Below are 26,342 nucleotides of genomic sequence, written 5' to 3' on the forward strand. Positions count from 1 at the left end.
GGGAGCAAAGGGTGCCTCTGTCTTCAACGGCCGCTCGAAGTGAAGCAGAACTGAACTTTCGGTGTCAGGGGGTGGAGCTGCGGTTGGTGGTGGAGCAGAGACCCGGAGGCGAGAAGAGGCGGGGCGGCGGCTGACAGAAGGTGGGGCTTCGGGCTGGAATCCAGACCGGTCTCGGAGAGGCGGGGCTTCTTTTGACAGTGGGCGGGGATTCGACGAAGGGGCGGGGCTTGGGTGGACTGCCACCAGGAGATGGGGCTTACGATGACAAGGGGTGTTTCTTGCGAACCGGTGGTGACATTAGCAAGGCGGAGCGCCCAGAGGGCAGGGCCACAAGTGACAGAAGGCGGGGATTGACCTGAGTAAAGACAAGGCTTCTGTTGATAGCGGGCGGAGCTACCACCGGCAAGGGGCGGGGCCGCTTCGAGACCTAGAGAAGGCGGGGCTTCTGCTGACAGGGGGCGGAGCTACCGCTGGCCGGGGCGGGGCTTCTCTTGACAGAGGGGCGGGGCGGCTCCCTACCTCCCCGTGCGCCAATCCAAAGGGTAGAGGCTCGGGTCGAACCCCAAAGGAGCAGCGGGGTCCGGGAGTGGAGAGCCTGGCGCGGAGCGGGGTGGGGGCGCGCGGACGGCGCGCGCGCGGGAGGGCCCCGCCTCGGCCGGCTCCTTCCCTCCCTCCCCGTCCCCGGTCGGCCGCTGGGGCGCGCGCCCCGCCTCGCACCCCCACCCCCGACCCTCCACGCTCCGCGAGGCCCGCCGAGCTGCCGAGGCCGTGTGCCGGCCCGCCGAACGGTTCCGGGTGTAGGGTTCACAGGTCAGAGTTGACTCCCTGAAAAGTGCAGCCGGTTTGAAATGCAAGATGGCGGCGGCGGGGCGCTGAGAGGCGCGGCGGCCCCTGCAGGTAGCGGCGCTAGCCGGCTCCGGGACGAGTGGGCCGGGACGCCGGGGAACTGCGGGGGGTAACCGGCAGCGCAGAGCCCGCGAGCAGCGCGGCGGCCGGGGAAGGCGCGTGGCTCGCGGGCCGACCGGAGGAGGGCGGCTCCAGGGCAGAGACCCCGGGGTCTCAGCGCCCTGGCTGCAGCCGGTAGCGGAGGGGACGCGGCGCGGGGCGTCCGAGGGGGAGGGACCGGCCTGCCTGCACCGGGGAATCGCCACCGAGGGACGGCCCCTGAGGCTCCTTCGCGCTTTCGCGGTGTCTGCGGCCGCGGACGGAGCTTGGGGGGCACTCTGTGAGGGAAAATCTCAGCCCGCGTCCTTACGAGAGCACTGAGCAACTTGGGACTGTTGAGGGGAGTGAAGACGGGGCCTCCGGGGTTGTGGGGGCGGGGGAAGCGCCGTAGGGACAGAGGAGCCCAGCGAGGTTGAGGGTCCTAGAGGAGGTCGGAAGGCCTGCCCTGGAGGGGGCGCGTGGCCTCGTGGGGACTGCCTCTCGGAGAGCAGGGAGAGATCCTCTTGCTGGAGCTGAACGCATTGGCACTGGGGTTGGAGCCCCGGGAAATCTTTCGGGGGAGGCTGTACCCCACTTCAGAGAAGGCTAGGCACCCATTTCGGGTCCAGGCCGTTCCCCGCTTTGGGGCCGGACTCAGAGTTGAGTCCTTAAGAACTGTATTCGGTTTTGAGGAAGACTGGGACTTCGAAGTTAATTAAAGAGAATGGAAACGTTATCCGTCCCTTTCAGACGGAGACAAGGGAGGCCGACCAGGGACTCCTCCGAGCCTCGGGGCCTAACGGGAACAATCTCCTAATCTTGGCCGGGAATGAAGGGCTGGGAAGGAGGTGTGAGGGCGCAGGGAGCGGGGTCTAACGGCAGGGAAGAGGAGCCCTGGCGGATGCCCTTTCCCTGTGGATTTACACCAAAGTTCTAGGTAAAGGGACTTGACATTCTTTGTTTCGTGCATCTCCCTCCACCTCTCCCCTTTGTAGATAACAGTAAGGAAAGAGCAAAACCCCAGAGAAGGAGAACGTTCCGCTTGATATCCTTAGTTTAGGTTAGCGAAGCAGCAAGCTCTGGCCAGGCTTCAATGAGAGAGACTCAGGGTAGGGGAAGGAGGAAGCGGGGAAAGGGGTGGATAGAGGAGGAATCCAGGGTAGAAATGGGGCAGAGTGGGAATTCCACAGAGCTTTTCTGTCATCACCCCCCAGAGCTGAAGAAAAGCATGAGAAGGAGCTAATCTTTGTGGGGGGAATGTTTAAAAAAAAAGGCTGATAGTTTGTAATGTGACTAGGTTGGAATTCCGTGTAACTTGCAAAAGCAATTCTCTTAGAGATTAAGAGGATAACAGAAACGGGGGAAATCACAGAATTGGGAGATACAGGGTTCACAGGGAGGAAGAAGCAGTTTTCCCTCCAGAAGAGTGCCTGTTTGTGGGTTTGGAGTGTATGTGTGTACCTACCTACAGAAGTGCTCCTTTAGATTCGTTGGTATTGGTCACTGTATCTCAGTCTTTGTCTGAAAGCTTGAACTTGTGTTATATGTGTTACATGAATTATCTTTGTGTCTGAAAAATTATCCAAAAAAAACAAAAGTCGTTTGTTTTTATGCCATCAGTGAGGATGAATGGGAGTTGGTTTTAACAGGGATATTGGCCTCAGTACATCCATAGATTTTAAAAAATTTCTTAAGTAGCAATTCTGACTCTTGATTTCAAGCAAAAGAAATGTGGGTGCTGCCAAAGACAATAATGCATAACAGGATGTAAAAGGACCCTCGTGAATATTTTTTCCTCTTAATCTGTCTCTCCTTACTCTTAAGCATTTTAGGGCAAAGCTGACTAATCCTATGCAAAATAAAATGTAAAGTCTTGGGTTCTTTCAGTATAGAAATGATAGCATTTCACTTATCAGTGAATCTTTTTGTAGAAGTACCTCTTCAAATGCTTTATTTAATGATCAGGATTAAAATGAGAAAAAAAGAAAGACTTGGGTACCTGATGACAGCTATGATTCATACAGATATCTTGAACCATTCTAGTATTTTTAAAAGAGCTTTAATGTCTTTCATTGCGATGTCTTCTCAAACACATTACAAGTATAAACTAGTTGAGAGCTGCACATTTGGAGTATTATTATACATGTGAGCTATTCTTTGGTTTCCCCAAAGTGCATGTAGCTCTAGTTTTGTATTCAATTCTGAACAGATTAGGCTGGATGAACCAGAGTGGCACTGGTGCCAGACGGTTTGAGAATATGCTAAGGCTGAAAACATAAATGTGCTTGTACTGTGCTTGTACTCATTAATAGTAGATGTCTTTCCCTTATAGCGAGCTTATTATTTCACTGGATTTGGAGGACAGTTTGTGAATGATGTAGCAATTATTTCACCTTTGGTGATACTTGTCACCAAATCGGGTGTGTTCATGGTGGTATGGCCATAAACTCACCTTTGGTGATACTTGTAAGGTTGTTGTGTTTTTTTTTTTCAATAAATGTGAATGAAGTTTTACAGTTATTTTATTAGTCAACTTAATAGCATAGGTGAGGTGGTTCATGTTGGAGATTTTCTCCCTTTTGTATTATATTTTACATTAAGACTGAAAGGTGATGTTATAATGTATTTATATTTTCTTTCTTATAATGTTAATTGGGCACAAAAATGGGTTATTAGGGACTTAATTTGCTGTAAATCATGGCTTTATATTTAAATGGAAATACTCTTAAAATTACTAAAATGATTAAAATGTAGCTGAGGAAATAACCATTTCATGTATATTGCATTATTGTGGATTTGGGCTCAAAAGACTCTACTGATTTGAATATTAGCAGTGTTAAAACTTCAGTGCCTAAGCTAGGTTTTTTTTTTTATTTTTTAAAAGATTTTATTTATTTATTTGACAGAGAGATAGTGAGAGCAGGAACACAAGCAGGGGGAGTGGGAGAGGGAGAAGCAGGCTTCCCACAGAGCAAGGAGCCCAATGCAGGACCCTGGGATCATGACCTGAGCCGAAGGCAGACACTTAGTGACTGAGCCACCCAGGCGCCCCCTAAGCTAGGTTCATTAATATTCATTAATTTAGGGAGGTGTTCAGAAATATCTATTGCACTGTACCCAGTGTAACACATTCACTTGTACTTCTAAATTTCTTCTAACTTAAAATCCTTCTAAATCATCCTGTGTAATCTCAAAAGTAATTTTAATTACATTTAATTGAAGGGGGAAAAAACTGTGATGCTAGCCTTTGAATAATAGCCAATGTTTCCATAATATTACTGATCTATTTTATTGTATCCTTGTTGCTCTGATATTTTTGTGGTTGTGAGTAACCAAATTTGAATGGCTGAAGCTGCTGATTTAGATTAATCAGGATAGACATTTGAGTTTACATTTTGGAGATCTGTATTTCATACAGTTAATTTTCAAAGTAAATTATGTAAATGTTTATGTAGTTGCCTTAAAGGATACTTAATCTTTGCAGGTTATATTATCAATATTCTATGATGTATTCAAGGGGTAGTAAGATGGTCTTATATACCTTTGATCCAAACAAAAATATAATGATATACTTTGGAAAAGAAGTTTTTATGAGCAGGTTAAGAATGACATTTATTCAAGGCAGTCAACACTTTTTTTAAATATTTTATTTATTTATTTGACAGAGAGATAGGGAGGGCAGGAACACAAGCAGGGGGAGTGGGAGAGGGAGAAGCCGGCCTCTCGCGGAGCAAGGAGCCTGACGTGGGGCTCGTTCCCAGGACCCTGGGATCACAACCAGAGCCGAAGGCAGACGCCCGACTGAGCCACCCAGGCACCCCGCAGTCAACATTTTTTACTTTTTTTTTTTTAAGTAGGCTCCACACCTAGCGTGAAGCCCAACATGGGGCTTAAAGTCACAACTCTGAGATCAAGACCTGAGCTGAGACCAAGAGTCTGTTGCTCACCCAACTGAGCCACCCAGGCACCCAAGGCAGTCAAAATTTTTCTGCAAGATATTTGTTTTTAATTTTTTGATACAGATTTTTAAAAAATAGTATTCTCAAAGCCTATCTAAAAAACCAAAACATTAAAGTGTAGTAGCCATAAACGTATTATTTTAAATAAAAGAACTTTGTCATTAAATTTTAGTGATTTCATATTTCCCATAGGATTTCTGACTCCCTTTTCCCCCTTCCTGAAGGTCTGTCTTTCTTTTTTTTTGGTTATTGTGAGGAATGAAAGGAGATCGAAAGATTTTGATATTTCTCTTTTTTTTTTAAGATTTTATTTCTTTATTTGACAGAGAGACACAGCAAGAGAGAGAGAGAGAGAGAGAGAGAGAGCGCGCGCACAAGCAGGGAGAGTGGGAGAGGGAGAAGCAGGCTCCCTGCGGAGCAGGAAGCCTGATATGGGGCACAGTCCCAGGACCCTGAGACCATGACCTGAGCGGAGGGCGGACGCTTAACGACTGAGCCACCCAGGCGCCCCAAGATTTTGATATTTCTAAGCACTTCACCCATAATTATGTTTTTGTTTAATTTTATTTATTTATTTGAGAGAGAGTACATGAGAGGGGGGGAAGGTCAGAGGGAGAAGCAGACTCCCTGCCGAGCAGGGAGCCCGATGCGGGACTCGATCCCGGACTCGATCCCGGACTCGATCCCGGACTCGATCCCGGGACTCGATCCCGGGACTCGATCCCGGGACTCCAGGATCATGACCTGAGCCGAAGGCAGTCGCTTAACCAACTGAGCCACCCAGGCGCCCCATAATTATGTTTATCTTCTATACTAAGTCTATTCCTTTTTACCTTCTAATATTGTCAAAAGAAGTTTGTTTAAAACTTTGCTGGGGTGTGGACTGTATTTGAAAGTGAGGAGGAGAGAACAATTTCTGTTCATGACTACAATAAGATGATTTATGTCAGAGCTTTGTTAGTTCTATGAAACACCTTTTAAAATGTGTCATACGTTAATGATTCTCCTTGAGGCTAAGGTCAGAGGAAGTATGTGTATATTGGGGTGGAGGATATAAATTGTGATTGATTAATGTCTACGTGTTAAAGCCAACTTGTTCTAGCATTGCTTAATCTGCTCAAAAGTATGAAATGGAAAATAAAATTGATTGATTATTGCCCAGACTTTAAAAATATTTTATAGTGTCTTAACATTTAGCAAAGTTTATGTGAAGACTTCCTTTATTGTATAACTTAAAGTTAATACCTTAAATAAAAGTCAGAAAAAATCTAACTGTGGACTCACTAACTGCCAGAAAATATTCCAAACACTTTTCATGTGTTATTTTATTTTCTTTTTAAAGATTTTTTATTTATTTATTTGACAGAGAGAGACACAGCAAGAGAGGGAACACAAGCAGGGGGAATGGGAGAGGGAGAAGCAGGCTTCCCGCGGAGCAGGGAGCCCGATGCGGGGCTCGATCCCAGGACCCTGGGACCATGACCTGAGCCAAAGAAGGCAGAAGCTTAATGACTGAGCTACCCAGGCACCCCTATGTGTTAGTTTAAATACATGTTAGTAGAGCCCCATTTTAGATGAGGGGGCGATGGCATAGACAGGCTAAGCCACTTGTCTAAGACCACACAGCTAGTAAGTGACAGAGCTGAGATTTGAACCCATGCAGTCTGGTTCCAAAGCCCAAGCTCTTCATCTTTATTTACAGTTCATCTGCCAAAACAACTCATCTGTTTTATTATATAATGTATATGGCTGAGATGACTTCTTTAATTTTTGAAGTTCATTCTAATCTTAAAATTTAAAAAGATACTTTGAGTTAGAGAGAAGTATTTTAAAATAATGTCAGTATCAGGAGCTGAAATAACATCAGGCAAGTATGCTTTTCATCCAGAAGTATCAAGGAGCTCATTTGTTGCTCCTCTAGTTGCCTTGTGCCTTTACATGTCTCAGCAGCTCTTTCTCAAGAGACTCTCGTTCGGTAAAACATCTTGCAATTACCGTGTGATTCAAGAATGGATTCAAATAGGTTACCAATTTCCTATAATATTAATAATTCATTTTGGAAAATAACTTCCCCTCTTTGGCAGCTGTTTCCGATCTTCTCTTCTAGTCCACATCCTGTAGATGGATAGCTAAGGAGTTTCCAAACAAGGAGATACCAGGAAATGAAACTGTAGAATCCCAGGCTGCAGATAGCAGGATGCTCCACTGGAAAATGCTCTTTTCCTTTTCATGAAAATAGTGTAGCTATTCAGCCTAAGCTTTAACTTAACCTAGAAGTATTTTACTAGAGGGTTGGGGTATTTACATTGTTTCTTAAGAGCCTCTTCATGAACGTCTATATAAGAACAGACAGAATCGAAGGATAAGGTATTTGGAAGATCATCTTCCTTAATATTTATTCACTTGGTTTACAGAGTTTCAGTGCTTAAAGAACAACAGCTAAAATGCTTCAACCCTTCAAAAGTACTGTTTACTGTTATTTATTAAGAGAAGCAATTACACTTTTTATTAAATTTTCCTGATTGGTTTAAGTACTCTGAATAATATGCCACAACATTTTTGGACACATATCTCAATTTTTGGAGAATGATTTTGTTTGTTTGATTGTACAGTCTGATGCTTCACAACACACTGATTGAAAAGCCATTTGGTAGTAGCTTTCTTGCAAAAATGAAATAACACAGGTCATTCTATTAGATACCACATGCTTTGGGGTAGAGTACCACTAGTTTATTTAAGTTGTATTGGCTTGTTGCCAGCATTAATAATCCACTCCATTCCAATTAATGTATTGTAAATTAGGATACAGATATCAGTGGGTTTATGTGTAAATATATAAATATACACCTCCTCCCACGTCTTAGTTTAACTAAATTGTCCTTCATAAGTTTTGTGTACTTAATATTTTACAATTCCCAATTTCTTCATCTCAGCTTTTATACTCAGCCTGCATATATTTACATTTTGAAATTTTTTTTAAGATTTTATTTATTTATTTGACAGAGAGAGACACAGCGAGAGAGGGAACACAAGCAGGGGGAGTGGGAGAGGGAGAAGCAGGCTTCCCGCTGAGCAGAGAGCCCGATGTGGGGCTCGAACCCAGGACCCTGGGATCATGACCTGAGCCGAAGGCAGACGCTTAGTGACTGAGCCACCCGGGCACCCCACATTTTGAAAATTTTTACTGAAAATAACATAATAGTGAAAACAGTATTTGGTGGTTTTATATAATATAAATAAAATTTTTGAGAATGTTTTAAATTTTGTGTTTCTTATTAATATTGGGTTTGGCATTTAAATGATTCTTTTACAATTTCTATGCGGAAGTTAGATTTTTTTTTCAAAATTACATCTATTTTTAAAAAGTGAAGGCATAAACTTTAAAGTCCTAAGACTGAATTATATCTAGAATCATTTAAATGATTCTTTTACAATTTCTATGAGGAAGTTAGATTTTTTTTTCAAAATTACATTTATTTTTAAAAAGTGAAGGCATAAACTTTAAAGTCCTAAGACTGAATTATATCTTCGAATAGTAAAGTGATGATTTTTTTTTTTTTTTGTAGGAAATGGCAGATAGATGCTTCAGACCTGTTGGTAATGATGGCCTGAGCTAAACACCTAATTTGAAGGGACACCCTCCGTGTCAAAGAACAGAATGCTGAAGAAGCTATGGCAAGTATGTGTTTCATTGTTTGGTTATGGTAAAACTCAGATTCTGAATATGCTTCCTTTAGATCCCATGATCCTATATTTGGCTAACATCTTAAAAAGCTTTTCTTAAAAAAAGCAGCACTTACTCTTGACACTTTGTTAAGAAATGTAATTTCAAACTTTAAAAATATAGGAGTATTGGCTGCTTTAATTTCAAAGGAAACAGCATCACACTTCATGATAAATCTATGTGGTATATTAATGATTGATTTTTCAATTAATATTTACCAAAATACACTGTGTATCAGGCACTGTACTGGTGCTGTGGTAACAGTGGGAAATAAGACAAATGAAGGTCATAAGGGCAGAGAACTTTAGTGTGGGGAAATTGATCTAGAAATTTTACTGTTTTTTTACCTACATCCAGAAAAATCCTTCAGGACTTAAAAGAACAATTCCTGAAAATATATTTCCAATATATAGTCTACTAATAATAGTTAATTATAATTCTAAAAATTAGGATATTGATGATTAAATACTTTGTTTTAGGTTAAGCATGCCAGTATTTAAATACTTGAATATATTTGTATATAATTACTTTTATATTTTATTTAAGTGGCATAAATTGGCTTTTATAAGAAGCATTAGATCACATACTGTAGTGTTGAAATAGTTACACTTTAGTCCAATTGTTATTTTATTTTATTTTATTTATTTTTATTCATTTGTCAGAGAGAGAGCACAAGCAGGGGGAGCAGCAGGCAGAACAGGCAGAGGGAGAAGCAGGCTCACCGCTGAGCAAGGAGCCCGATGCGGGAGTTGATCCCAGGACCCTGGGATCATGACCTGAGCCGAAGGCAGACGCTTAACTGACTGAGCCACCCAGGCGTCCCTAGTCCAATTGTTATTTTAGATAATTCCAGAAAGTACTAGGAAAGATTTTTTTTTTAAGATTTATTTATGTATTTTTGAGAAAGAGAGAATGAGAGTGTGTGTGCATGTGCACACACAAGTTGGGTGGGGTGGGGCAGAGGGAAAGAATCTTCAAGCAGACTCCCAGCTGAGTGCGGAGCCCAAACCAGGGCTTGATCCCACTACCCTGAGATCATGACCTGAGCCAAAACCAAGAGTGGGACACAATCGACTAAGCTACCCAGGTGCCCCAGATTCCACAGCTATTAATGTGGTGGTTCAACTTTCACTTTTTAAAAATTGTTAGAGTCCTTACAAGCTGACATTACCAATACTAATTACGATTATCTTTCAAAGTATTTTTTTTAAAGATTTTATTTATTTATTTGACAGAGAGAGACACAGAGAGAGGGAACACAAGCCAGGGGGAGCGGTAGGCAGAGGGAGAAGCAGTTTTCCCGAGGAGCAGGGAGCCCGATGTGGGGCTTGATCCCAGGACCCTGGGATCATGACCTGAGCTGAAGGCAGACACTTAAGGACTGAGCCACCCAGGGGCCCCTTGAATGATTACATCTTGACTGAAACATGTAACAGTTATTTTATAAATTGGGAAGGTAACAGACAGATGAATGGTTTTTCAGCCTCTCAATGATAATCTCACTTATAATCAAGAATAGCATTCTTGTGTTAGACTGTGAAAGATTTAACATACCTCCTTGAGAAAAGTAGGGGAAAACTATTTCCAACAAAACAATTATTTTGGGGTAATACTACAAACTTTAGTAACAAAGATAGGAGATTTCTTTATAGTACTTATTTATGTATCACAATCAATATTTACATACCGACCTACATGCCAGCCGAAGGTAGAAAACCAGGATGTTAGTGTTGTAGAGACCTTTCAAAAAGACATTTCACTCCTCAAATCTGGGGTCAGCGCTTGCCAGGAGAAATCTGTCCAGCTTGGATTCTTCTTTTAATCTTTAGCGGTATTAAGGTTGGCTTTCTCAGGTAGAAAAAAAACAGGTAGAGAGGATAGAATTTCTAAACCCTTAAGCCCTTAGTTTAGCATTAGCAAAAGGATCTTCTGCAATTAGATGATTTTTGGCCACAGTTTCTCCGATGCTTTCATTTTTATCAGTTACTCCTTTCTGTATACACCTTGATACTCGAATTTTGATTATCTTGAGACCATTTTAGTAGTTTTCTTGAGATTTATCTCTTAGGTAATGATTCTAGGTTACCATAATTCTTAAAAACATTTGCTGTGGATACAAATTTGGGTTGTCAAAGTTCTCATTTAATTTTTTTTAAGAACTTGACCATTGTTTCTAAGTATTTTTACATTTTGGTTTTGAGAAATGCCTCAAGTGTAAAAAGGCCAAAATTGCTTTGCTTTTTTTAATTAAAGAAAGCGTCTTCTTAGACACTTTTTTCTTTAACATGGTGGATATTCTTTGTTTTAATTTGACCCCCTTATTCTTTATTTCTGTTATTATTTCATGCATTCTGTGATTTTGGTGGATTTGAAACTTTTAGTTTGAATACAAACATGTAAAAATAAGTATTTTCAGTTGGCTAAATAGAACTCAGAGAATAAGAAGTGAAACTAAATAGAATACAGAGTTCTAAGAATTCTCAGTATAGGTATGAATACATATCCCAAGGGATTATCAGTTTATATTTTAGCTACCCTGAGAACAGTTTTTAGCTAGTACCAGCTCAAAACTAACATAATCCTTAAAAATTATAGTTATTTTATGTGTTCATATTTGACTAAGAATTGGTATGAAAGTTGTTTTTATTCATATAAAATCTTACCGATATAATATGCTTTTGTGGCTAAGGAAGCAAATAAATTGTTGTCTGTTAATAATTTAATTTGAAGTACAAGACAGCCAAAAAAAATGGAGGCATGGAAATTCAGTATAGTTATGTCTCTGCTTAACTATAAAAAATTTTAGACTTTTTGTAGCACTAAGCATAGAATTTGAAACAATTTACTATGTATAGTGTATTACATTGAGAACTTATTTTTTTAATCTCTTTAAAAATGTAGAACACCATTAGAGTACAGTTTTCTCCAGGAATAGAAAAATAATGATTCTAAGTTCAGATTTGCATTTGCTGTTTTTACAGGAACACTTTTCTCCTGAATTTCACTGCAGGACTAATTCCGTGAATGAATTTATCTCCCTGTTTCATTCTTTTTTTTAAAAATATTTTATTTATTTATTTGACAGAGAGAGAGAGAGAGCACAAGCAGGGGGAGAAGCAGAGGGAGAGGGAGAGGCAGGCTCCCTGCTGGGCAGGGAGCCCAATGTGGGGCTCGATCCTAGAACCCTGGGATCATGACCTGAGCTGAAGGCAGTCCTTAACCAACGGAGCCACCCAGGTGCCCCTCCCTTGTTTCATTCTTAAACAGTCCACAAATTTAGATATATACTACTGATACACAAAGCTGATTTGTTACAACAGAATTATAGATGTTGGTAAATACTTGTTGAATATTCATTGCTATATTTTATTTTATTTTTTTTTTTAGATTTTATTTGAAAACAAAAACAGAAAAAAAGATTTTATTTATTTGACAGAGAGATAGTGAGAGCAGGAACACAAGCAGGGGGAGTGGGAGAGGGAGAAGCAGGCTTCCCGCCGAGCAGGGAGCCCGATGCCAGGCTCGATCCCAGGACCCCGGGATCATGACCTGAGCTGAAGGCAGCTGCTTAATGACTGAGCCACCCAGGCGCCCCTCATTGCTATATTTTAATAAATAGAATGTTCTATATATGAAGATGTTTTAATATTCTAATGACTAAGGTAATTTTATTAGTAAGGATTTTACCATCGGAAATAATCTACTATAAAGTAAACGCAGTTGTTCTTTATAACTCCTCTATAAATGAGTGTTTAATGAAGTAAAATGTTATAATACACAATTTTAAAGGTTTTTTTTTTTTTCCAGCAAATATTAATGAGGCCTTGATAGGCAATGTGTTGGGCCCTGGGGATATATAGTAGAGAACTAAGTAGACATTCTGTTGACCGTGTAAGAACTGCTGTTAGGATTGTCCCCAGTTTTTATACTGTGGTAAAATGAATTTTACTCTCATTAAATGCTTTTCTGTAAAGAAACTTTGTTGTCATTATTTTGATGAATTAAGAATCATGAATTGTTTAAGGAGTGTCCTACCCTCAGAAGAAGAGTCAGGATGCAGATAGAACCATGGAAATTGGCTTGACCTAGATCCATACGCTGCAGATTCTGAGTGCTCTTGAGGGTTCGTAGAAGAACTAGTTTGACTTCTCAGACCATGGAGCAGCTCCCAAAAATGTATGGAAAACATTTGAATGTTATACATACTCAGGGATTTCTGCTTCCCCTGAAAAAAAACCTTTATGTAGCACATGTTTTTTCCTTAAAAATAGAAAGTAAACTTTGTTTCCAACTCTAGACAAATGACCATCAGAATATTCTAGTCTATTTGCAATTTTAAGGCCTTGAAATTGTTTGTTGTATTTTATAATAAAGCACTGTTATAATAATATTAAAGAACATTTTTAAATAGCACACATAAATAAAAATTTTACCCATAATCTCATGTGAAAATTTCATTTCTATATATTCTCATCTAGTTTTTTCCATATGCCTACATATTTTCCCATGGTTACTTTATAATTAATATGCAGATTTTGTTCTGATTTTTAAAAAATTTAACAGTAAATGGATATTTTTTCATAGTCCTACACTTGATCTTAAGCCAAATGACTGAGAAGCGATTTTTTTCATATTCCTTAATTACTCTTGATTACCATTTTTTAACGATCATATAACAGTTGATCAGATTAGGGTTTTTTTGTTTTGTTTTATTTTGTTTTTACCATTTTTCTACTGAAAATCGCTTTCAAATATAATTATATTTATAGTGCTGGATGCATTTAGAGCATAATTTTTTATCTTATTGGCAGTCTTCACTTTGTGTTTTAATTGCAAAGCCACCTAGCTAGCTACTCAGTTGTGCAACTGAACTCTACCCCTTTTTACAGGTAAATAGTGCAAGGTTCCCCAAATTGATTTTGAGCTCTGTTTTTATTTGACCTTCAAGTAGAGGATGAGATGCCTGTCAGCTAATAGCGATCTCTGTATGGCAATTTTCCTGTCTCAGCCGCATTGCACTTTAATGATAAAAGGAGATAAATTGGACCCACACCAAAGAAATTCTTATACTTTTTACCCTTTCCGCTTTTTCATTCAATTTGTGTGCCTTGTCAGCTGATTAAATTGCTGGAGAGAGAGAGAGGATAATACTAAATAAGTGGTATTCATCTCCCAAAAGAATTTTTCAGAGACTGGAAAATAACATTAATTAGGCATCTACTGTATAGGACAATGTGTGAAGCATTTTTATTTGATCAGCCTCTGAGGTGGATAGCACCCTTCTTATCTTCTCCAAGGCAACCTTTTCTGCTTCCTTTCTAGAAGCCTCCTGCAGCGTGCTCATAGAGTTCCTGATACTTCCTCTCTCATTGCATGATCACAGTTATTTTAAGTGATAATTTACTGCCTGTTTTTCTTACTCAACTGCTAGTACCTGACAGACCTGAGGCAATCTGTCACAGTCATCGCCTTCGGGTAGTACCTAACACAGTGCCTGGCCCATGGTTGACATTCAACAGATAGTTGTGTGAATTTGTTGAAATGAAGAATCTTGGTTTTACAGGTGAGAAACCTTAGGTTGATACTGAGTAACTTTTATAGTCACTGAACCACTGAGTGACAGAGGAGACTCCAGAACCTGTGGTTTGATCCTATATCACAGCGCCTCTGTGAATGTATTCCTCTGGGCCTGGGTTTCTTCTGTCATAAAAATGGGGTATTTGTACTGAGTTCCCTGCTTCCCCCCAAATCATGTCTTTATATAATCAGGACCATGAGGATGCCTTTGCGCTTTGGCCTATTTTTGAGCTGTATACATTATAGTAGGACTGAGCCATTGCACCAAATCTTGAGGTTATTTTGGGATTCTGTCTCCCTTTAGAAATACATTAAATAATATAGTGACTCTGGTTTTGTTAGGTAAATGTAAACAGTTTCAGAAGTAAAGTGGGAAGAGTGTTTGTCGGGTCTGTTTATTTGGGTATAGAAGTAACCTGAGCTTGAGGCCATCTTTAATACCCAAGATAATCAGATTTGAGTCTTGCATTACTGAAGACTTTTTTTTTTTAATTTGTCTTTTAAGTAGCTTATTTAAGTTTATATTGCCAAAACCAGTGCTTTCAAAGGAAAACACACAATGGTGCATATACATCATTCGATTGTAAAATAACCTGTGAATATTTTGTAATTTTTATGACTTTAGCAAAAAACATTTAAGCTTTTAAATATTTTTATATCTGGGTAAATTCTTATGAACTGACCATTCTGAGCTAGTGAGCTATAAGGAAGAGAAATAAAAATAATAATTTAGCAGATTCCTATTTTTAAGCAAGATAAAATGAAAAGTAAGCAGTTTAACCTAAGACCTAGAGAGCCAGGATGATAAAGGGATCTTAGCTCCTCAAGTTTCTCTTCTGTATCTCTTATTAGTACTGGCTACTCTCTTCTACCCCTGGGTGCCCAAGCCCTGTCTTCTACAGTGAAACAACCTGAAGGACACATTAAATTCACTTTAGATTAGTTTTCAAATTTCATGGCTCAGCAGTGGTAAGCTGAGAAGGATTTTTGGTGACACTGATACATTGTCTTGAAAGTAGTTAAGCTTTTAAGGCACAGGCTTTCAAACTCATCTCAGAACCCTTCAGAGGTAGTAGGATTTGTAGGCTCCATGGGATGCGGTCAGGAAGTAGGTTAGCCTTTCTACTTCTCCAGCCAGACAGCTCTTCTTTTCTCTGTTTTGCCCCAAGACTTCTCATAGAATTTTGTTTGAAGAAAGGGCTCTGCTGCTTACAACAAAAAGTTTGAAAACCATCACTAAGGAAATATAGCTTCAGAAAAAAACCTTCTATCTTTGATTTTTAACTATCAGTATACTACCAATTAAATATAATCTGAGATTCTAGGAGAATAACAGTTACAAAATAGCTCCCCTGCCTTTCAACAATTCTCCTTCACGGCCAAAAATGTGGGTGCTGCTCATTTGTTGCTCTTCCATACTTCAAACTATTTGAGGAATTCCCTATTTCTAATGACAAAAAAATGATCAAACAGCTATACTAGCACTTGAACAAAATAGTTAAAATCCTACTGAATTGAATAGGAGAGATGGCATTAGCTTAGTGTATAATATTTAGTTAAGAAATAGTTCTAAATATCAGTGATTTCCTCATATTCCCTTAGAAATCAAAGGCTTTTTCCAGAGGGGAGGAATGACACCTTTTGAGAATAGGGATTCTTTGAGAATAGGATACTATTATTACTAAGCTGATGCTTTTTATTTTATAATATGGAAAATTTGGTGATGTTTTTCCTTTCCCTGAGTCAGTATATCTCCTCATACAGACCAGGTTTTGCTTTATAATCTTTAAAGTAAACTTTTTCTTCTCAGTTCAGCTAGGACAAGGATTATACTAATAAATGAAAATAGTTCTAATTTGTGGTAGAAAATAAATGAGACCACTTAACTCATTTTAGTCATTTTCCTTTGGGTTAGACTTCAGAAGCACACTGCCTTTCATTGATGTAGCATTAAAATTTTATTTTAAATATTTGGGTACAAAATTATTAAAATGTATGCGTATGAGCATGATTCACTTTTTCTTGATAAGTCACGGTCATTCTTGTGAATTTCAGCTACTGTTCTCTGTGGTGATGCTCTCAGGGCATGTTGAATTTCTTTTTTTTATCTCAATTTTTTATTTAAATAGTTAACATATGATTATATTAGTTTCAAGTATAGAATTCAGTGATTCATCACTTAAATACAACACCCAGTGCTTGTCATGACAAGTGCCCTCCTTAATCCCCATCACCCATTCAGCCCATCCCACACATCCCTCCATCAACCCTCAGTTTGTTCTCTATTGTTAAGAATCTCTTATGGTTTGCTTCCCTCTCCTTTTTTTTTCCCTTTCCCTATGTTCATCTGTTTTGTTTCTTATTTTTTTTAAGATTTTATTAATTTATTTGAGAAAGAGACATACACACAGAGAGAACATGAGTTAAGAGGGAAGAGGAAGAGACAGAGGGAGAAGCCAACTCCCTGCTGATGCGGGACTCGATCCCAGAACCCTGGGATCATGACCCGAGCCGAAGGCAGACACCCAACCAACTGAGCCACCCAGGTGCCCCCCTGTTTTGTTTCTTAAGTTCCACATATAAGTGAAATCATATGGTATTCGTCTTTCTCTGACTGACTTATTTCGCTTAGCATAATACCCTCTAGCTCCGTCCACGTTGCTGCAAATGGCAAGATTTCATTTCCTTTGATGGCTGAGTAATATTCCATTGTATATATACACCACATCTTCTTTATCCATTCATCAGTCGATGGACATTTGGGCTCTTTCCATAATTTGGCAGGGCATGTTGAGTTTCATAGGACTGTTTTCCTATTCATTCTAGTTTAAGTTAATAAACATTTAGTGAGTCCCTCCTTCTCGGCTTTTTGTACACAGAGGGGATACAGAAATGAATGAGAAGTCAGCCAAGATAGTTCAGCTGGAAGAACATTAGATTGAAGATACAAAGGTCCTTGGAAAAATGAGACTCACCTATAGTAAGGAGATCAGGAGTATGGATAGGTTCTAGGTCAGAAATGTAACATTCCTTTGCCACAATTCGGTAAGTACTAGACTAGAAGGTTAACCGAGGAGAAGGGCGGATCCAAGTTAAAGGGAGAGATCTATAGGGCAGATAAAGATCATCACAGAGCGTGCACAAACAAGGCTCCTAGCATAGGGAACAGCCTCCATTGTGTGCCCCTGGAACAGCAATTGTGTCTACTGTGCGCAAAGCATAAGAAATAGGAGTCAGGAGAGAGACGTCAGGAAGTTGAGGTTGGGGGCAGGTGTGAAGAGGACTACACGTGGCTTAAGGAGTTTGGGCTTCATTCTTCCAAGCACTGGGGAAACTTTACGTCAGGAAACTGATGTGATCAGATATGTTTTATAAATCCTGGTAGCATTGTGGAGAATGATTAAGAGTAATGTTTCTAGGGGCGCCTGGGTGGCTCAGTCGTTGAGCGTCTGCCTTCAGCTCAGGTCATGGTCCCAGGGTCCTGGGATCAAGCCCCACATCGGGCTCCCTGCTCCGCGGGAAGCCTGCTTCTCCCTCTCCCACTCCCCCTGCTTGTGTTCCCTCTCTCGCTGTGTCTCTGTCAAATAAACAAAATCTTTAAAAAAAAAAGAAAGAAAAGAATGTTTCTAAAACTTGGATCGTGTATATCCATCTTTGCTGCTCTGCTACTGGAATGATAAAACAGACTAGGAGGAGGAAGAAGACCTAAGTGACGGATTGAATTTCTTACACACTTAATGGCCATAGTCTCTGAGTACCTGTGACTGCTTTTTATAGTTTTCAATTTCCTCCCTTGTTAACAGAGTATCATTTCACATTGATACTAGCGTGCTTGCCAAAGCAGACTTTTCTCCCACTTCCCTATCAATATAGAGGTGGCTGAAAAATCTAAGTAAAGAGGCCTGGGGGCTGACCATGAGCACAGTATGTGACCTTCAGTGATTTGGCTTGGAGACATGTATTTTGATCCTTAGAGGACTTTTTTCCTGGTTCTGGTCTTACTGTAGATCTTTATAACTGAGCTATCCAACAACTTCATGTAAGTGAAATATCACTGCAGTTTGTTTAAAAGATCATAATCACGCATTTAAACACATTTTTTAATTTATCTTAATGTAGGTGATTGGAGTTGTGCTTCAAAAATTTCAGCAGTTCAACAGTATTTTATCTGCCAACAATAAGCTCTTTACTTGATTGCACCATGAAAAAGCTGCTAATGAAACTTGTTGAACACAAAAATGGACTTGAAGAACCAAAAGCCATCGTTTTCAAATGAAGAATACTGAACGGTTTTAAGCCTCAATGCTTTTTAAGCACCACTGAGATTTTCCTCATAACATCAGAATGGCAAGCAGGCGAAAATCCACCACACCCTGCATGGTCCTTGCCAGTGAACAGGATCCAGACCTTGAGTTGATATCAGATTTGGATGAAGGTCCTCCTGTACTTACACCTGTAGAAAACACCAGAGCAGAGAGTATCTCAAGTGATGAAGAAGTTCATGAATCTGTGGATTCTGACAATCAGCAAAATAAAAAAGTTGAAGGTGGCTATGAATGTAAATATTGTACTTTTCAAACCCCAGATCTAAATATGTTTACTTTTCATGTGGATTCAGAACATCCCAACGTAGTGCTAAATTCATCCTATGTTTGTGTCGAATGCAATTTTCTTACCAAAAGGTATGATGCACTTTCTGAGCATAATCTGAAATATCACCCAGGAGAAGAGAATTTTAAGTTGACTATGGTGAAACGAAATAACCAGACAATCTTTGAACAGACAATAAATGATCTGACTTTTGACGGTAGTTTTGTTAAAGAGGAGAATTCAGAGCAAGCTGAACCTACAGAAGTTTCTTCTTCAGGAATATCTATCAGTAAAACTCCAATTATGAAGATGATGAAAAATAAAGTGGAGAACAAACGGATTACAGTTCACCACAACTCAGTTGAGGACATTCCTGAAGACAAAGAGAATGAAATCAAACCAGACCGTGAAGAAACTGTGGAAAATCCAAGTTCTTCAGCTTCTGAATCGAATACAAGTACTTCCGTTGTGAACAGAATACATCCGAACACTGCCAGCACAGTGGTGACCCCAGCAGCAGTCCTTCCTGGGTTAGCACAGGTGATAACCGCTGTATCAGCTCAGCAGAATTCCAATTTGATTCCCAAAGTCTTAATCCCCGTTAATAGCATTCCCACCTACAATGCTGCATTGGATAACAACCCCCTTTTGCTTAACACCTACAACAAATTCCCTTATCCAACAATGTCAGAAATTACTGTTCTTTCTGCTCAAGCAAAATACACAGAGGAGCAGATCAAGATATGGTTTTCAGCCCAACGCCTAAAGCATGGTGTTAGCTGGACTCCTGAGGAAGTAGAGGAGGCCAGAAGGAAACAATTCAATGGAACAGTACACACTGTACCTCAGACCATAACTGTTATTCCTACACACATTTCCACAGGGAGTAATGGTTTACCATCCATTTTACAGACATGCCAAATAGTTGGTCAGCCAGGTCTGGTCCTCACACAAGTAGCTGGAGCAAACACCTTGCCGGTCACAGCACCTATAGCCTTGACCGTGGCAGGGGTTCCGAATCAAACAAATGTACAAAAAAGTCAGCCACCTGCCGCACAGCCGATTGCAGAAACAAAGCCAGCCACAGCAGCAGTCCCACCTTCCCAGCTCGTCAAACACGAAACCGCAGCAGCAAACCCTGATTCATTTGGCATTCGGGCAAAAAAGACTAAAGAGCAACTGGCCGAATTAAAAGTCAGCTACCTTAAAAATCAGTTTCCCCACGATTCAGAAATTATCAGACTTATGAAAATCACAGGCCTGACTAAAGGAGAGATTAAGAAATGGTTTAGTGACACAAGGTACAATCAGAGAAATTCAAAGAGTAATCAGTGCTTACATCTCAACAATGATTCCTCCACCACCATTATTATTGACTCCAGTGATGAAACCACGGAATCCCCGACTGTTGTTACTTCACAGCCTAAACAATCCTGGAATCCTTTTCCTGACTTCACTCCCCAGAAGTTTAAAGAGAAGACCACAGAGCAGCTTCGTGCCCTTCAGGCAAGTTTTCTCAATAGCTCTGTCCTCACAGATGAAGAATTAAATAGGTTAAGAGCGCAAACCAAACTTACCAGAAGGGAAATTGATGCTTGGTTTACAGAGAAGAAGAAATCAAAAGCTTTAAAGGAAGAGAAAATGGAAATAGAGGAAAATAATGCAGGTAGTTCCAAAGAAGAAGCCGGAGAAACTTCTCCCAGAGATGAATCTGGTGCACCTAAGCCAGGGAGTACAGGCAAGATCTGTAAAAAAACACCCGAGCAGTTGCACATGCTTAAGAGTGCTTTTGTGCGAACGCAGTGGCCGTCGCCAGAAGAGTATGACAAGTTGGCTGAAGAGAGCGGGCTTGCTAGAACAGACATTGTCAGTTGGTTTGGGGACACCCGTTATGCTTGGAAAAATGGAAACCTAAAATGGTACTACTACTATCAAAGCGCCAATTCGAGTAGTATGAATGGTCTGTCCTCCCTTCGGAAAAGGGGGAGAGGGAGACCCAAAGGAAGGGGGAGAGGAAGACCACGTGGGCGGCCAAGGGGAAGCAAGAGAATGAACAACTGGGACAGGGGGCCATCACTCATAAAATTTAAAACTGGAACTGCAATACTTAAGGATTATTACCTGAAGCACAAATTTCTTAATGAGCAAGACCTTGACGAACTCGTGAACAAATCACATATGGGCTATGAGCAGGTCAGAGAGTGGTTTGCAGAAAGACAGAGAAGATCAGAGTTGGGTATAGAATTATTTGAGGAAAATGAGGAGGAAGATGAAGTTATTGATGATCAGGAAGAGGACGAAGAAGAAACAGATGATAGTGACACTTGGGAACCCCCACGACATGTGAAGCGGAAGCTTTCTAAATCAGATGACTGAAATGTAAGTTTTTAATCTGAGTGTATTATCATCAACCACAGACATTTAGAATAGTCGCCTTGTATCTGACACCTTCACTTTTGACAGTTTTTTCTAAAATGGTTTTCCTTTTAGCTAATAAGAGGACTAGGGACAGTGACTGTGGCCAAGAGATATGTGATTATTATGTGTGGTCTGATTATTATGACTGTTACATTTATTATGTAGAATTTAATGATGCTTTAATTATTTACTTTTTTTATATAAAATGTTTTTTCACTTTGTTTTAAGGGAAAGTTGCCCATTCTCAGAGAAGGGAGACTGGTGGTGGGGGGATTCACAAGTACTAAAGATAACTAAAATGTATTGCTTGCAACCCTCCTTCACTAAAGCTTCATTTTTTGCCTATTTAAGGAAAGAATTCAAAAACGAAAACTAAAAAGAAGGGGAAAAGTGTACCGAAGGACAGACTTACCACAGGGGTGAGGATTGCTCAGTTTTAGGAAACTAGGTGAAAAATGGGTATCTTTTTTTATTCATTGTATTGCCCCCAAACTATTAGGTTTTTAACTAGAGTTTAAAATGCTTTATGTGTTAAAATTATTCAGTAATTTTTTTGGTGAAAGCCAAAGGTCTGTTTTAGGCTCTGTGTAAATTCATATTTGCTTAGATGGCATCTGTTTTTGAAAACTGTGATATAAATTATTTCTGTCTTAGAGATCAAAAGGTAAATAACAGATTTGATATTAAATTAACTCATTTGCCTAAAGTGTCTTTTCATTCTTTGATAGAAAACAAACCTGCTACCAGCAGAAACATTGTATTTGGTTAAAAATACATCTCTTGCTATAAAAGCGCGAGTAGCGAGTAAATATTGCTTTAAATCTGAAAGGTTTGGCATGTTCCTTAAATTTTAATTCTTTTATAGATTGAATTATTTGAAATTTCACTGTAGCTGCAAATCAGATACCTGATTTGGAGTTAGGCCTTCAATTCTTAATACTTTTAGGATTTAATAGCAAAGTTCCATTCTTTTCTACTCTCTTGTTTTGGAGTGTTCTAGGATAAAACTATACTCTATTGAGAATAACACACTTGCTACAAAATGTTTGTATATGTCTATCAGTAGTCCAAAAGCATTTTATTATCAGAAATTACTGTGGTGTTCTCAAACAGTAAAGAAGGAAACGAGACATAGATCCTTATTATCATATGAGCCTATTTACTTACTTCCTTAGCTGTTTACATCCCTACCCATCCTCTACTTTTATGCTTTGTGATTCTGCACAGTATTTCCTTAACTCCCCCATGTCTTCCTTGCTGGTTTTATTTATTTTGCTACACAATTATTTATAGAGAGCTTAATATGTACCAGGCAGTTTTCTTATTGCTTAGCAGTCCTTTTCCAGGCTTTCTTTTCATTAACATTTTTTTTCAAGCAGAAAAACAGATGAAACTAAAAATGCACCTATTTTAGAGTAAATCTCACTGCAGGTTATAGAGCATAATGTAAGTCACAGGAAGTTAAACAGTTTCGTGCAGCTTTATCCTAAAGTACAGCCCTCCGCTTCCTAATGTCAGAAATTTTCAGGACAGGCTTTCTTCTGACCCAGATGCATAAAATATTTTTAACAGGCATTTTTTTAATTGCTAAACACAAGAATCCTCACTCGGCCAAGATTAAATCAACAAATGTGTTGCTGCAGTGAATTGTCCCTGTGGTTGTAGTAACCTCAGCAGTGATTCTGCAGGGAGCTGCAATCTTTTAAAGATAATGGGAACTTTTTTGTACAGTTTTTGACTTTAAGTTTGTGTGGATAATTCTCATGTTCTATAGTGATACTCTAATGGATACGATGATCAAAAAAATACGTACAAAGCCACAGTTTTCAAAAAATTGTATCATATATGTTAGACATGCACTTTCATGGTACATATTCAGGCATGCCTTTTTTAAAATATTCAAAAGTCTAAAATTATAAAGTACATTAATTAGTAAGTTACTGTTGGCTTAACAAAATGTTTCATCCTATAAAAGGATTCACCATAAGTTTCCTCTTAATAGTTATTTCTTCACTTAAATATGGTTCAGTTTACCAAAAATAAGTAACCAAAACTTTTCCAAAATAGTTATTGCAAAAAGTAAAATACATATATATCTTTTGTACAAGCCAGACTTGTATATAAATAGAAAAAATTACAATAGCCTTTAGATTTCAGTCTGTTTATTACAAAAACTGACAGTGAAATATATACTTCCTACTAATAATTGTTTTTATAAATTATTACATATAGGTGAAAATGTCTATATGCAGAACATATACATAGGAGTTACACACAAACTCTAGTGCTTTAAATAAGATATATGTAACAAGTGATCTCAGTGTTAATAAGCAAATACAGAGGATGTATTTTAATGGCTAATTTGTATAATTTTTGTTTCATAAGTGGTAAACATTAAAACATGGTTTTCTTTAAAATTTTAGTTTTTTATTATGTTTTTCTTTTATAGCTGCCTAAAACGTTGGAGGAGAACCAATTCTTCAATGCAAGATGTCTGATTTACTGTGAATGGGCCCAATCTTTGATGACACTGAAAACGTTTTGGGGCATACACATTCTCAAAAAATAGGATCCAATATCCAAAAGAAATGGAACTTAATGTTGTGCCAAAGTTAAACTACTGCATTTGGCGGAAGTTCTGCAATGTAAATAGAACACTAATTAAACAACTTGTAAAAATTCAAATTTTAATATAGTACATTTTTATTCTGATATGATGGAGATGTTCTGATTCTTAGACTTTCTGAGGGGGTTTAATGACCACTAGAGCTTGTCCTCATATTTTGTCCAGCTTAATACTGTATGTCTAGTGAGATGGGCCTTATTGCCTGTATTCTTTGATATGTGATTAAGCTTATAGCTTTGAGTGACCAAACATTTTACAGAGTAAAAATTGTTAGAAACAGGAAAAAGAAAAACCTGATTTATTTCTATGTCTTATTTATCAGGCCCTGCGCTAAGATTGAAATTTGTGCGTGGGCTTGTTCATTTCAGTGTAAGTGAGAAAAACAGCCTATTGACACATGTTGAAACAGTAAGATTTTGTGATATCATTGGCCCTTAGTGATTGGATCTTTAATTGAACACATTCATGGATACCACTATTACTCTGTAATAATCTGTTCATTTTTTTAATTAGGAGCTGAATTTGCTTTGTATTAAACTAAAGATAATCAATAGTGAAGAAGAAGAAAATGGCATAAGAATTTGGTTAGGGCGAAACTCTGAAATATTTTACCAAAAATGTGAAGAAGAACCATATAGTAAATATATACTTAGTGTTTTCTTACAATCATATAGAGATCAGAAATGTTTGTACAGGGATCAGATCAGAATTTTCAAGAATTATCTTTCAGGGAAATTCTACTTTATGTAGCAATTTCAGTGAAGAGAGAAAAACTTCTGAACTGATCATAATGAGTTAAAGGTTAGCTTTTCACTTATGAATCATGGGAGTGTTAACTGTTAACTCTTGCCATATCAGGAGACTGAAAGTTCATACTAACTTATAAACGTTGTAAAGACCGGTGCTGTTCATTCATGTTGAGAAAAGGACCCTTTTTTTGTGACTATAGGATTGTTTTTCAAAATGTGCTTTCTTCATAGAAAAAATGTTCAGTTTAATTAGCTCTGAATTTTAAAATGTTTTTCTGAATGACCAGATGTAGTGGGCTTGGCCAGTTTCTTTTGTCTAATTTAATGAATAATATTAAGCTCTTGTTTTTACCTAAATGTTTGTCAGCTAATGAAATGTTATGAAAAAGCCTTGAATATGCATGCTGCTTTCATTTTTATAAACTTTTTATTTTTTAACTATAGCTTTATTAGTAATTCCAAAATGCTGCAATTTAGCTGATTTCTTCACTCAGACAGCTGGCTTTGTGGGTGGCTTTTTCATACTACTGTTAACTTTTTTAAAAAGAAGCAATGTAAAGACTGTAACAATTTAATGCACTAAACTGTTCTTTCTTTTACACATTCAAAAACTTCTTAAAGCACTCTGTATTATAATAATTAAATTCCTCCTTTTTTAAACCATTGCTAATGTGGTCTGGGTTTTGTTTGACAATTTTCGTATTTTCAAATTTGAAATGTCAAGTATTGGAAATGAAGCCTTTGAATAATACATTTATATTATGTTTCCCTTGTAATATGTCGACTTTGTATAGCCATAAATAACTAGTAGTAATTTTCCCCTCTGTCTCTTTTATAAATTGGCACTACATTCTGCTCTGATGTTTGCTAGCTTTTAAATATATTTATTTGACAGAGCAAAATTCCTCTTCTCCCGGTTGTTTATGTCCTTCAATACAGAATAAAAGTTAGCAGCGATTAGTAGTTTTCAGTGATTTTTTTCCCATTTTATTAACTGAGTTTTTTAAAAACTATGGTAAAATACATATAACAAAATTTGCTACTATTTAGATGTATGATTCAATGGCATTAATTATGTTCACAATGTTGGGCAACTATCACCACTATTTCCAAAACTTTTTCATCATTCCAAACAGAAACTCTATAACCATTAAGCAATAACTCTGCATTTCCCCTTCCCCCCCTGCTGGTAACCTTTAATCTACTTTCTGTTTCTATGAAGTTGCCTATTCTTGATATTTCAAGTAAGTGGAATCATACAATGCTTTTCCTTTTGTACCTGACTTATTTATCATGTTTTCAAGGTGCATTCATGTTACAGTATATCAGAACTTTGTTCCTTTTTTTTTTTTTTTTTTTTTAAGTAGGCTCCATGCCCAGCGTGGAGCCCAATGTGGGGCTTGTACGCACAACCCTGAGATCAAGACCTGAGCCAAGATCAAGAGTTGGACACTTAACCGATTGAGCCACCCAGGTGCCCCTGTCCCATTTTATGGCTGAATAATATTCCAGAGTGTATCTGTGTTTTGTTTTGTTTGAGTATAGTTGTCACATGGTGTTACATTAGCTTCAGGTATACAACATAGTGATTCAACAACCCCGTGTGTACATTTTGTTTATCTATTCTTCTGTTGATTCTTCTGTTTTCTATTCTTCTGTTTATCTATTCTTCTATGATAGACACTTGGGTTGTTTCTACCTTTTGGCTAGAAAAATGCTACAGTAAACATGGGCATGTAAGTATCCGTTTGAGTCTCTGTTTTCAGTTCTTTCAG

General features: G+C 38.8%; 1 protein-coding gene across 2 annotated transcripts; it reads left to right on the top strand.

The window, feature by feature from the left end:
• Positions 1-726: 726 nt before the first annotated feature.
• ZHX1 (zinc fingers and homeoboxes 1) lies at positions 727-25,231 on the top strand. Of its 2 annotated transcripts, none has more exons than XM_028105667.2 (4): positions 727-810; positions 8,450-8,562; positions 18,304-21,153; positions 23,642-25,231. In XM_028105667.2, exon 3 carries the CDS (start codon positions 18,529-18,531, stop codon positions 21,148-21,150), a length of 2,622 nt encoding a protein of 873 aa, XP_027961468.1. In that variant the 5' UTR covers positions 727-810; positions 8,450-8,562; positions 18,304-18,528; the 3' UTR covers positions 21,151-21,153; positions 23,642-25,231. The 2 variants fall into 2 exon arrangements, with proteins under 2 accessions (XP_027961468.1, XP_027961467.1); XM_028105666.2 differs by having other exon boundaries at positions 743-897.
• The last annotated feature ends 1,111 nt before the right edge of the window (positions 25,232-26,342 follow it).

The sequence above is a fragment of the Eumetopias jubatus genome, unplaced genomic scaffold (assembly GCF_037043125.1).
Source record: "Eumetopias jubatus isolate StellerSeaLion01/CBP00866 unplaced genomic scaffold, mEumJub1_p1.0 scaffold_4, whole genome shotgun sequence".
NCBI classification, from domain to species: domain Eukaryota; kingdom Metazoa; phylum Chordata; class Mammalia; order Carnivora; family Otariidae; genus Eumetopias; species Eumetopias jubatus.